This window comes from Suricata suricatta, chromosome 16 (assembly GCF_006229205.1).
Source record: "Suricata suricatta isolate VVHF042 chromosome 16, meerkat_22Aug2017_6uvM2_HiC, whole genome shotgun sequence".
NCBI classification, from domain to species: domain Eukaryota; kingdom Metazoa; phylum Chordata; class Mammalia; order Carnivora; family Herpestidae; genus Suricata; species Suricata suricatta.
The window spans coordinates 33,825,606-33,838,525 of record NC_043715.1 but is presented as its reverse complement, the minus strand read 5'-3'; the positions used below and the strand labels follow the sequence as shown (position 1 = coordinate 33,838,525).

At 37.2% G+C, this 12,920-nt stretch overlaps 1 protein-coding gene across 3 annotated transcripts in view; it reads left to right on the top strand.

Moving 5' to 3' along the window:
* The window catches only part of LONP2 (lon peptidase 2, peroxisomal), a 102,243-nt gene that overhangs the window by 48,707 nt on the left and 40,616 nt on the right, over positions 1-12,920 (top strand). For all 3 annotated transcript variants that reach the window (XM_029924809.1, XM_029924808.1, XM_029924807.1), the window contains 3 exons: positions 5,720-5,870; positions 7,870-7,996; positions 12,444-12,577. In XM_029924809.1, coding sequence (XP_029780669.1) covers positions 5,720-5,870; positions 7,870-7,996; positions 12,444-12,577 — 412 coding nt within the window. The remainder of the gene's footprint in view (positions 1-5,719; positions 5,871-7,869; positions 7,997-12,443; positions 12,578-12,920) is intronic.

Sequence of the window (12,920 nt, the reverse complement as noted above, 5' to 3'; positions counted from 1 at the left end):
ATTCATCAGGTAATGGACATTTAGGCTCTTTCCATGATTTGGCTATTGTTGACAGTGCTGCTATGAACATTGGGGTACATGTGCTCCTATGCATCAGCACTTCTGTATCCCTTGGGTAGATCCCCAGCAGTGCTATTGCTGGGTCATAGGGGAGTTCTATTGATAGTTTTTTGAGGAGCCTCCACACTCCACACTGGCTGCACCAGTTTACATTCCCACCAGCAGTGTAGGAGGGTGCCCGTTTCTCCACATCCTCGCCAGCATCTATATTCTCTTGATTTGTTCATTTTAGTGACTCTGACTGTTGTGATGTGGTATCTCAGTGTGTTTTTGATTTGAATTTCCCTGATGATGAGTGACGCTGAGCATTGTTTCATGTGTCTGTTGGCCATCTGGATGTCCTCTTTGGAGAAGTGTCTGTTTATGTCTTCTGCCCATTTCTTCACTGGATTATTCATTTTTTGTGTGTGGAGTTTAGTGAGCTCCTTGTAGATTTTGGATTTCTAATCCTGTTCGGCCCCCTTCAGTGGTTGCTAGGTTATTAGGTTTTCACAGCTGTTGTGGTTGTGAGGCTGTTGGTTTTCAAGGTGACAGTTAACTTGGGAGAAGATGAGAGTAAAGCAAGTGAAAATACCACAGAGCTGGCCTTATTTGCTCAGATTCAGCAGTTTTTTATGAATAAACACTCCTCAGATTGTTGCAAGTTAATTTCTAGAGTTCCAAAAAACTGATTTTGACAGTTTTTACTAGTGTTTTCATTGCTTTTAGGGAGGAGCAGATCTTCATAATTCCTTAGACTGCCATTCTAGAAGTGCTTCTTCAGACATTAAGTTTCAATTCTGTGCTTAAATGTTTTCATTGCGTCTGATCCTTTTATTAATCTATTCTTTAGATGGAATACTTTTTTCAAGGATTTGTTTATAGGTAATTTTTGAGGCCTTTTATATGTACTAAGTGTCTTTGTCATCTGTCCCAGGAATTTTCATAAGCTTTGTTCATATGTTTTATCAGTAAACAAATTTTGAAAATGTATCCCTATATATACAAATATATGTGACAAACAAATGTTTGTGATAATATAATACCATAGACAGGATGGCTTTAGAAAAAAACAAAAACAAAAGCCTAGATATGTATTTTCTTACAGCTCTGGACTCCGGTCTGTCTGTATTCCTCCTGAGGTCTCTCTCTCTGGCTTGCAGACTATTCCATCTCACTGTTCCTCACATGGTCTTTTCTCCGTGCCTCTGCATCCCTAGTCTTTATGTCTCTCTCTCTTCTTGTAAAGGATACCAGTCATAATGGATTAGGGCCCCTCCCTTATAACCTCATTTAATCTTAATTACCTCCTTTAAGACCCTGTTTCCAAATAACACCCACATTAAGGGACACAGTCCAATGCATAACAAAGAATATATATGTAATATAACATGTATGTACCACTGTACTAATACGTACATATGTAACAATACATTTTAAAAGATACTTATATTTTCATTGAAAACAACATGTTCTAGTTATATAATTGTTTTTATTTTTTATAATGTGATTATCAAATCTTATTCAAGAAATAAAAGTGTCTCTGTTGTTTTCTTGTTCATATCTTTCCCTGTATTTAATGATACTTTGCAAAAATCTTTTAAAACTACTCCTGTTACTCCTTCGTTTCTAATCCATAAAAGTACTCAGTCCAGCTTGCTTGGCCTGCTGCCTGCTGTAAGTCCAGTGCAAGCAGCTAAGTGAAGGCAGCACAGCCAGCCCTGCACACTGCAGAGTTTCCACTCTCCGAGAGTATTTCATGAGGTGATGTGTGCTCCAAGTGAGGGCATTACTTCCAGTCTGCACATTAAACATTTTAGAAAGTAATTTCTTGGGAGGCCTGGGTGGCTTAGTCGGTTAAGCATCTGATATTGGCTCACATCATGAACTTGTGGTCCATGAGTTCGAGCCCCACGTCAGGCTGTCTGCTGACAGCTCAAAGCCTGGATCCTGCCTCAGATTCTATAACTCCCTCTCTCTGCCCCTCCTTCACTAGCACTTAGTTTCTCTCTCTCTCTCAAAAATAAATATATACTAATTTCTTTTTGGGGGGCGTCTGGGTGGCTCAGTTGGTTGAGCATCAGACTTTGGCTCAGGTCATGATCTCATGGTTCATGAGTTCAAGCCCCATGTTGGGCTCTGCACTGACAGCTCAGAGCCTGGAGCCTGCTTCAGATACTGTGTCTCCCTCTCTCTCTCTCAGCCCCTACCCTGCTTGTGCTTACTCACTCGCTCTCTCAGAAATAAATACCCTGCTTGTGTTTGCTCACGCTCTCGCTCTCTTGCTTGCTCTCTCTCAGAGATAAATAAAAATTTAAAAAATTCCTTTCTGGTGTTTATGGATAAAGATGTATAGTGTATAAAGATTATATACACTAATATTTTCTACTTGCACTTTAGTAGGTCATTATAAACAATCCACTTTTGTGGACGCTGGTCTAAACACAAAATGTCATCACAGTTGAGTAGTGAGTTCATGGGTGTTCATTTGTTATTCTTCATATCTTCTATGTGTTACATATATTCTGTATTTTTAAGATTATAAAAATGTTTTAAGCTCGTCATAATTTTGCTTGAAAATTCTGTAGGTGGTGTTTCAGTAATAGTCTATCATTTATTATTGTACAAGACGAGTCAAAGGCTTTTCGATTTGTAGTGTTGGGTCTTCCAGAATATTTTCATGATTGTTTTCTTAATTATTCAGTATTTTACATGTGTTGAGACCCTTTCTTTAGCTATGCCAGGTGGCAATGAAGTAGATGTCTTTATTTTTTACATATCTATCCCATATATAGCTTTAATGCCCTTTTCTCCAGTATTCTCTGCATTTTTTCAAGTTTGTCCTTATTACTTAATTTCTTTAGTATTAATTATGTGTAGCTTCCAGGGTTGATTTTAGCTATTTTATTTTTACTTTATATATCTTTACTTTTTGTCATGGAAAATTTCAACCATAAGAAAATAGTATAATGAACCATGTAAACTCATCATTCATCCTCAACAATTATCATCTCGTGGCCAATCTTGTTTTATCTGTTCCTACCCATTCTCCTCCACCCTGCTTCTGTTTGTTTTAAATCAAATTTGAATGTCATGTCTTTTCATAAATATTTAGTCTCTATCTCTAAAAGATACAGATTTTTAAAAATACAATCATACTGTCATACGTGAAGGTGACAGTTAGTTCGTCTCTCGTGAGTGGAGTGTACTCCTGGATTGCCTGCCAGCATCTGTAGTTCTTCTCTTGCCGGAAATGGCTAAAGAACAGTCCTCAGCATACCCCTCCCCACAGTCTACTCCACCCCTGATTTCATGGTCCTAAGAGTCAGGTGTCCCGTCATGGCTCTTTCCAGTCATACTGTGTGGGTAGGAATTCTAGTCCTAGGATGGGTGTCGAAGAACCTTCTAAAGAGCAAAAAGCAGCTCTGGCTGTTCTTGAAAACAGCTCCAGTATGTGGATGAGTTGGTCCATGGACGCCCTGGCTCTAAAGTTGAGGGAAAAAAGCAAGAGGTTTGATTGCTAAAAAGGTTTCATTTTTGTTATTTATTTATTTTTGAGAGAGACAGAGACAACATGAGTGGGGGAGGCACATAGAGAGGGAGAGAGAAAATCCCAAGCAGGCTCCACTCTGTCAGCACCGAGCCCTGTCCAGGGCTTGAACTCATGAAACTGTGAGATCATGACCGGGGCTGAAACCAAGAGTCAGACTCTAACTGACGGAGCCTCCTGGGCGCCCCTGATGGCTAAAAAGTTCTAACTGTGATTTTTGTCTCTTCATGGACTCACCAATTTACCTTGAGATTTCATGTAAATAGTGATTACTAGCAATCTTTTTATCTGGCTATTCATCAGTATTTCTGACACTGTTTAAACTCTGCATTCTTTTGTGTTTTCCTAAATAAAAGATAGAGGCGAGCAAATTGGGCCTCACTGGTTTTCTCTTCTTATAACCATTGCTTTACTAATTTCCCTCCTTTCTTTAAACCCCATTGTCTTTAAATTTTAATTGAAAAAAATCACTTGGACAGATGTCACAGCCATTTCTAAAATTAATATGGCATGTATATATTAGATTTAACTAGAGCCATTAAAGAAGATATTTTAGGGGCTCAGTCAGTTGAGCATCCATCTTCGGCTTAGGTCATGATCTCATGGCTCATGAGTTCAGGCCCCATGTCAGGCTCTGTGCTGACAGCTCAGAGCCTGGAGCCTGCTTCTCATTCTGTCTCTCTGTCTCTCTCTGTCTCTCTCTCTCTCGCTCCCCCTCTCCCCCTCTCCCCCTCTCTCTCTGTACCTCCCCAGCCCATTCATTCTCTCTCTCTCTTTCACTCTCTCTCAAAAATAAATAAAAACATTAAAAATTTTTTAAGAATAAAATAGAGATTTTATTTAACTAGATAGTAGATTTAACTAAGACTACCTTATTTTCCATACATTGATTAACAGTTTTCAGATAATTGGTAGATAGTAAGATTACTCTTAACCAGTTTTATACTGGACACAATTAGTATGGTCTTTGATGTCTCAAAAGGATCTTTTTAAAAATAATGTTAAATATTATTAAATCGTGTGAAAATATGAATAGTAGAACTTTCTGGAAATTGTATTCTAGATAAACACTAAGTTTCCAATAATAATGAATGTTTACCAAATTCAAGATTCTCTGTAAAGGACTTTGAATTAAGACTAGTTTATAGATATGTTTAAAAATAAGTAAAGCCTACAAAGGGAAATAGAAGCAGGAAAAAGCAGGTTCTGTGGTAAAATTATGATTGGTAAACATTTTAGGCCGTTTACTTCCTTTTTGAATATGTATGTGAACCCTGTTTATATTTCTACTAGCCTACTGTAAATGAAAGTAATAATATATTAATGATTTACAACAAGTAGAAGGCACCAAGTCCTATGTAGACCTTTTCACAGTGAGTGCCTGTGTCTGGGAGCATTTGAACAGCAACCTAAAGAAGATACGTTCTCTCATACCCAGTTGCTCAGTGTTTTAAGAATCTAAAAATTGATAAATTGTATGATTTTCCAATTAAAATATTTTAAGAGATACTGATATTTTGCTCATTAAAAACAAGTTTTGCTTTAAGCCATTTTTAAAAAGTGAATTTTTCCTTGTGCTGTATCAGAGTATAGTAGCATAGTAATTTTTACCTGTTTGCTCTTCTTTGGAATTATCCTTTCAGTTAAAAACTTTATAACCAGATTTTCTGATAATATTCGAGAAGTATACTATTTATGTTACCTATTACCTAAGAATTTTAAAATACTCTACACATTTTGTTTATATGCCCAAAGCAGTTAAGAGGTGATGTATTTCCAAGAGGGAGACTGGTTTGGTAGGATTGGTGCTTATTTATGGCCACACAGTCACTCATTAATAAATAAATTTAAGAACAGAGCTTGAAAGGGTAATTTTTGCTTTCTTGTACTTTTATAAATTTTCAAAAATTTGACACATTTCTTTTTTCATTTTTCTTTTTTTTTTTAACGTATTTAGAATGTGGGGGAATGGAAGAATGGTCCTCAGGTTTCAGTGCTATCCCCATGTTCCTCAGACTAGGTATATTGAGCAGGTACATCAAACTTGCTTGCTAATATATCATGCGTGTTCTAGTTTATACAGTTTTCTGTTGGCACTTCTGAATTTAAATGTTTACTGTTCTCTCGCAGGTTTTGGATCCCGAACAAAATCATAACTTCACAGATCATTATCTGAATGTGGCCTTTGACCTTTCCCAAGTTCTTTTTATAGCTACTGCCAACACGACTGCTACTATTCCACCTGCCTTGTTGGACAGAATGGAGATCATTCAGGTCCCAGGTACTTGATTCGTAAATAAAGTCATTACTTGATATTTTTTGCCTTTCTGAGCATACCCCTTTAAGTTGTGCTGTGGAGTTTTGAGCAAAAAGTTGATTTGCCAGTGTATGATCCTCAGAGTTCTAAGTCTGATATAAACCAGCTTTTATGTAGGGGCTCCTCATTATCTCATTATCTCAGTCATGAGTTCAAGCCCCACATTGGGCGTGGAGCCTACTTTAAAAATAAAAAAATGAAAAAATAAAAATTAAACCAGCTTTTATGTTGATTCAAAGTCTGGAACAGCAGAACTCTGTTTTAATTATAACATTAGATTATGTGTATGTTCTGTAAGACAGCAGAAATAAATTTTGTACAACAATTACAGCAATTTCAGACTTAGCATTAAAGAATGTTTTCTAGTGTATTAGAAAACAAGACATTTTTCTTTGAAACTGTTTCTAAACTCATGCATAAAGATAATTTAAAATAACTGATTTTTTCAAAATTAGTATCTAAAAACCAAAAATAGAGCTTTCCATGATCAATTTAGCTTCCTATCCATCAGATTTTGAAGTTTTTATTGTTTGAGAAAGTGTAATCATTTATTGTCATTAAGAGTTGGTCTCTTTATAACACCTGACCTTGTTTTTACAAAATAATGCAGGGTTCTTTTAAATTCCTCTTCTTTTTGGATCTGTCAAGTAGTTAGTTACCCTTTCTTTCTTTTTTTTTTTTTTTTTTTTTTTTTACCATGTCTTCTCCTTCACTGGAGTGTGCAAAATAAAGTCCTTTAGTTACTAACACTAAGTAAACCCCAGTGTTTTCACCTTCTTGTAATTGCTTAGATTATTTTTCTCTAGAAGTGAATGAAATACAAGTGGGTATTTGTTAAAATGAAAATAGAGAATCTGAATGCATTTTGATTCTAAATAGAATCTATAATATGTATTTCATATTAATCTGAAGTAAATTTTTACCATCAAGTGAATGGTAATTGGATATCTTCGTTATCTATGATCCCTACAAGTCCTAATATTTAGTTTTAAAATACGGCAGAGTAAAAAACATATTGTGTGCATATTTGTAAGACTAAAATAAATAAGTAATGAGACCCAGTTGCCTGGAAACTCCCAATTAAGGCAGAGAATCCATAAGATACACTGATCTGAAGTGAAGTCATCCGGACAGCTGCTGCCCAGGGAGACGCACACGATGCCGTTCTCTTCCTGGAGGTTCGGTCCTCCTATCTCTTTCTTTTTTGGCATTTTTTACTTCCTTTTTTTTACTCAAAAGCTGTCTTATCAATTCATCTTTTTTTATTTTTGCTTGTTAAATGGAAAGGGGGCAATTAGTTCAGGGAGAATTTTGTCTTACAGGATTTACAGACAAAGGAAATCTATACTCACAAAGCCTTTAAATAACTAAGAACATAAAGTCTTTTAACTTTATAACTTTTCTAACAACTTTTATATAAATTATATGTATAATTCCAACATGAAGAGGGAAAAAGCTTTTATAGAGACGTCTTGGTTTTTGTTTTGTTGCTAATATTTATAGCCAGGGTTCTGCATGTAGCTCCTTCGTATCTCTGTCCTTGAAACCCACCGCTTACTTAATTGAAATCTTTATTCTTGTTGCTGTTGTACGTTTTTTCAGTTACGTACTAAATTGTGCTAAGGAAAACAGATGTATTATTTGCCTTTTAAATAAGAAAAATTTGCATTTGAGTTAAGGAGGTAATTATCTCATAAGATTTTACTGAGATTTTTCCTCTTTTCTGAGAGATACATTATGAATCAAGAGACTTTCAAACTGTGCTCAGTAAATGCTTTTCTTGTTTGTGGACAGAGTTGGAAACGTTAACAATTATTAATTGGAGATTAAATTTCTTCATTCTGATTATAATCTTAGTTGAAGTACACTTAAATTCAGTCTGACTCCAAGATCCATTGAATCTGCATTTGATTCATTAAAAAGAAAATGGCACTTGGAAGCTGCGTAATTATTTTTTTCCCAGGGTATACACAGGAGGAGAAGATCGAGATTGCCCACAGGCATTTGATCCCAAAGCAGCTGGAACAGCATGGGCTGACTCCTCAGCAGATTCAGATCCCACAGGTCACTACCCTTGACATCATCACCAGGTTAGTCAGCCATCCTGAGGCCTCTGCAATGTTTGAGTCTCAAAAGGAGATTATTTTACTGGCAACTCACAGCATTCATTTCTCTCCACGCCCCCTCAGCGCCCCCCCCCCCCCCCCCCCCCCCCCCCCCCCCCCCCCCCCCCCCCCCCCCCCCCCCGCCGCCAGATTCCCAGCAAGCATTCCCACAACTTGATTTATATAGAGTTCCGTATTAGGCAGAAATTCATAGGGAAAGCATTTAAAGTACCTTCATAGCTGAGGAGTCGAGCTGGAATTTCAACTTTTCACAATAGTAAGGGATTAATTTGATAAATAAAGAACGAAAAACAAAGAGAATATTGACACCTTATATGTCCTAGGACCTTAAAAGTTAAATTCTCTTAAGAAATAGGATGCTACTTTCAGATACCTGTTTTAAGTTATTCAGATTTTCTTTTCTTCTTTTTGAGATTTTAAACATCCTCAGAATTTTCATCTTGGGAACCAGAAAAATAGAGAGGGTGCTTTCCCAAGTTAGCTACCAAGTGCTTAAGCCTGTGGCCAGCAGTACATAAATTATCTGAATGCAGTATTGCTTCATCTGATTTATAGATTGCATGTTTGAATGGAAAATATACCCTGTTGAGAATTTGTTATCTGCAACAGCCTCTTACAGTTTTCCTGGCTCAGTGTTACAGATCCATTGCATCATCCAGCAAATCGTGTTGAGCTGCCAAATGTTCCTCACACAGCCCTCTCGCAGTAACTGCTGTTTTTTAAGAGAAGCAAAGTATCTCTCCATTTTAAACTTTGACTTAAGAGTTTGGCCAGTCAGACTGCTTTTTTGATCTAAGCCAGTCTTCATATGGAAGTCTATTTGGAAGTCTGTTTAAATTTATACACAAAACAGTAAGACTAGATCTGACCTGGGAGTTCCTTTTCTTAACTTGTGATCCATGGTGTGGATAATGCCAGGAGAAATAAATTAGGTGATTTATATGCCCAGGTCTTCCAACAATAATATTATTGCAGATAACACCCCTGATGTCTTTGAATAACTTTCAACAAGTCACTTAACCTTTTTGATAGCTTCCCCATCTGTAAAATATGAGTGAAAGAAAAAATATCTGGATCAAAATAATAATGACTTTGAAGAGTAATCATTATTTGTATTTCCCAGTTGTTGCTTGGAGAGCTATTTTTTTTTATAAACGTGTTTGCTCAAAACATCAAATATTAAAAGCTATGGACATTAGGAAATGTCTCTGAGCAGTTTTAATATATTTAAAAACAGCATAGGTATTTGCTACTCCAAGGAGGTTTTGGCTATTTGGCTTTTTTTTAGTGAGCTACCAAGCTTAGGATATAGTTTTTCATCTTTTGATATATTTTTCATTTTTGTGTGTGTCCTAGTCTTAGACCCATCATGTTCAGGAGGAGGGGAAGGGATCTTGGATCTCATCTAGTCCCACCTCCTTACTGGTATAACTTGAACTCCTCCAGTGCTAGAGGGCTCACTGCTGTCTACTCCTCAGTAAGTGAGTAAATGGTTATAAAAATAATCTTCCTGTTGACCTCCCTATATTTTTCTAATTCTGCCCTATACGAGCACCTGGAATCTAAGGATAAGTTCCTCCCTGGTCCAGCCCCTCTGGCATTAAAAAAAAAAAAAAAAATCAGCTCCACTTCCCATAAATGTTCTCTTTTTCAAGTTCAAGTTCTCTTTACCCTTCCTCTTGACCCACTTTCAAGACTTCACCTTTCTGATTAGTCATCTTCTGGATGATGCCTGTGAAATCAATGTCCCTTTTAAAATTAAAAGGGAATAAAATTAAAAGTGAAACTCCGTATTTCACATGCAGTGCAAACAGTTCATGGTATAAGACCATGGGTTTTCTTATTTTGATTATGTTATTTTATGACTGTATCTGAAGACTCTTAGCTTTTTCAGGTTATTCTCTTGCCTGTTGCACCTACAGTTACTGAACATCTTCAGTTGTTTTTCATACAAATTTCTGAGTTGAGTCTGTCTCATTCTGTATTCATAGGGTTGAATTTTATAAAATCCACACGAAGGAGTTTACAGTTACGTACATTTTGTTGTCGGTCTCAGCTACTGTTGCAGCAAATTGATTTTTTTTATCATGATTATCATTAGTTTTATGTCTTCTGGAAACTGGCTTAGGTGGCATCTTCATGCTCACATCATAGATAAGAAACATCAGCCACTTCTCATTTGATAATGGTCGTTCTTCCCTTTTTGGTTTAAAAATACCAAACAGGGGTTGGTGTGTCTAATTTCTTTCAATTAGCTGTTAATGTTGCACTGTCTGCATTAGCTCCTAGCCCATTATTGTTCTGACCACCTTAAAAATAAAAGCAGTTTTCATTTGTGTTGGAGTGACTGTCATTTCTGGCAGTTTGTTCTGCACTTTCTGGTACCATTTCTCCGTGCTCATGCCGTTCCCTGTATGTAAGCTTCCTCAACCCCTGGTCTTTCATCTTCTGTCCAGACCCTTTAATCTGAGCTCATCAGCTAGTTGTCTAGGAAGCTACATTGGGTTTTTGTTTTTACATGTTGGTTTGTTTATTTTTAACATGCCTCCCTGTTTTCTTCCTTACTGAAATTATATCCAGTTGTATAATAATGGACTTTATGCTTACCTCTTCCTATCCCTTTGATTGAAAGGAGTCTTATTTTAGAGTGTTTAGCCAAGAGTTTTTGTCTTAGAAGTTTTGAATTTAAAATTTTTTTAGTGTTTTTTAATTTTTAAAGTTTTAACATTTGTTTATTTTTAACAGAGAAACAGTGTGAGTGGGGGAGGGGCAGAGAGAGAAGGAGACACAGAGTCCAAAGCAGGCTCCAGACTCTGAGCAAGGTGTCAGCACAGAGCCCAGTGCAAGGCTCAAACCCATGAACCGTGAGATCCTGACTTGAGCTGAAGTCAGACACTCAACCAACTAAACCACCCAGGCGCCCCAGTGTTTGTTTATTTTTGAGAGAGAGAGAGAAGAGCAGGAGAGAGAGAGGTGGGGAGAAAAGGGTGAGAGAGAGAGAGAGAGAGAGTTAGAAGGGCAGAGAGAGAAGGAGGAGACACAGAATCTGAGCTGGCTCTAAGCTCTCAGTGAGAGCCCGATGGAGCTTGAACTCATGAACTGTAAGATCATGACCTGAGCCAAAGTCAGGTGCTTGACTGACTCAGCCACCCAAGTGTCCCTGAACTTTTGAAATTTGGTTCCCTAAAGTTTAGAATATATGTCTGACTGCCTAATCACATCCAGTTTTTCAGATAAATCTATGTTCTCTACTTGATGTTACCCATTCAAATCAATCCAGATTTGGGTGGCCAAAAATGGTTGTTCTATATAATGGTTTATGCAGCAGCTTATAGAATTTGAATCTAACGTAAGTTTTTAAAGACAGCTCTGCTTAACCACATTTAGAATCTTCTTTGCAAATTCACTGTGCTTGTATCAGCATATTTTCTTTCTTTAGAAGTCTCTATGAAAATACACTGAATAGGTGACTAGATGACTAGTTCAGTTCCCAGTAAAAACCAGATTTTTGTTGGGGTGCCTGGGTAGCTCAGTCAAACATCTCACTCTTGATTTTGGCTCAGGTCATCTCCCGGTTCGTGAGATTGAGCCCCCCATAGGGCTCTGTGCTGACAAGGCAGAGCCTGCTTAGGATTCTCTCTCCCTCTCTGTGCCCCTCACGCACCCCATCCTTTCTCTCTCAAAAATAAATAAACATACATTAAAAAATCAGCTAGATTTCTGTTTAGGATTATTTTTTACTTCAGTTGGAAAAAAGTTTTATTTTTCTGATTCAGCAATTTTTCAGGTATGTAAATTCATCTTAAATTCTCTAAAATTGACAAATTTTGGTTTAGAAAGCCTTTAGCACATATCATCAAGGAGTAAATGACGTCTTATCTGCTGCCAAATTTACTTTGGCAATATAAATCAAAGAACCAAGGATTCATTTTTAAGTATTGGATAATTATTCAAGATAAAAACCATATAAAGGGGAGAGTTATAACTGAAAATACATCTGAATATTTAAGAAATAACAATACTTTAATGAGGAATTTTTAAATGCAAGGAAGTTTAGTACTTAAGAAAATGTCGGCTCAGTTAAGTGTGTCCAACTCTTGAATTCAACTCAGGTTTTGATCGCAGGGTCATGGGATTGAGTCCTATGCCGGGCCTGATTGGGGTTCTTTCTCTCCCTCTCTCTCTTTCCCTCTCTCTATCTGTCCCTCCCCTCCTGCCCCCTCTCATGCACATGCTCTCTCTCTCTTCCTCTCTCTTCCTTTTACTTTAAAATAAGTAAAAACACTTTAAAAGAAGAAAATGTAATGAACTTTTAAATATAGACTTTTTCTTTTGTATAAGTGTTAATCACATTATTTCTATTTTTATAGGTGATGTTTAGCCAAAATAAAATATTTTCCTTTGATGACAGGTATACCAGAGAGGCCGGGGTTCGCTCTCTGGATCGGAAGTTTGGGGCCATTTGCCGCGCTGTTGCCGTGAAGGTGGCGGAAGGACCACATAAAGAAGCCAAGCTGGACCGTTCCAATGTGGCTGAGGGGGAAGGTCTGTGACCTTGATCGGTGCTCTCAGGTTTGGTGAGAGGAAGCCACTGACCAGCGAGCAGTGTAGGTGGAGGGGTGGTGGGTTGGGTAGTCCTCAAAGCAGTGCCACATAAGACTCCACTAGTAAATACGTCCAGTGAGTAAGAATGTGATGTTAATGTGTTTTATCAAGAGGATTCTCTTTTACAAATAGTACAGAGTTTCAGCTGGAATAATAACACAATGTTTTAAGGATATCATGAATTTCTCCAGGCTTTTGATAGTAAGCTTTGTGTATGGATTCTGGTGTTCTCTTTTTTCCTTCTGATCCACACTGTTGTAAGTCTTTCAGTATTTATAGCATA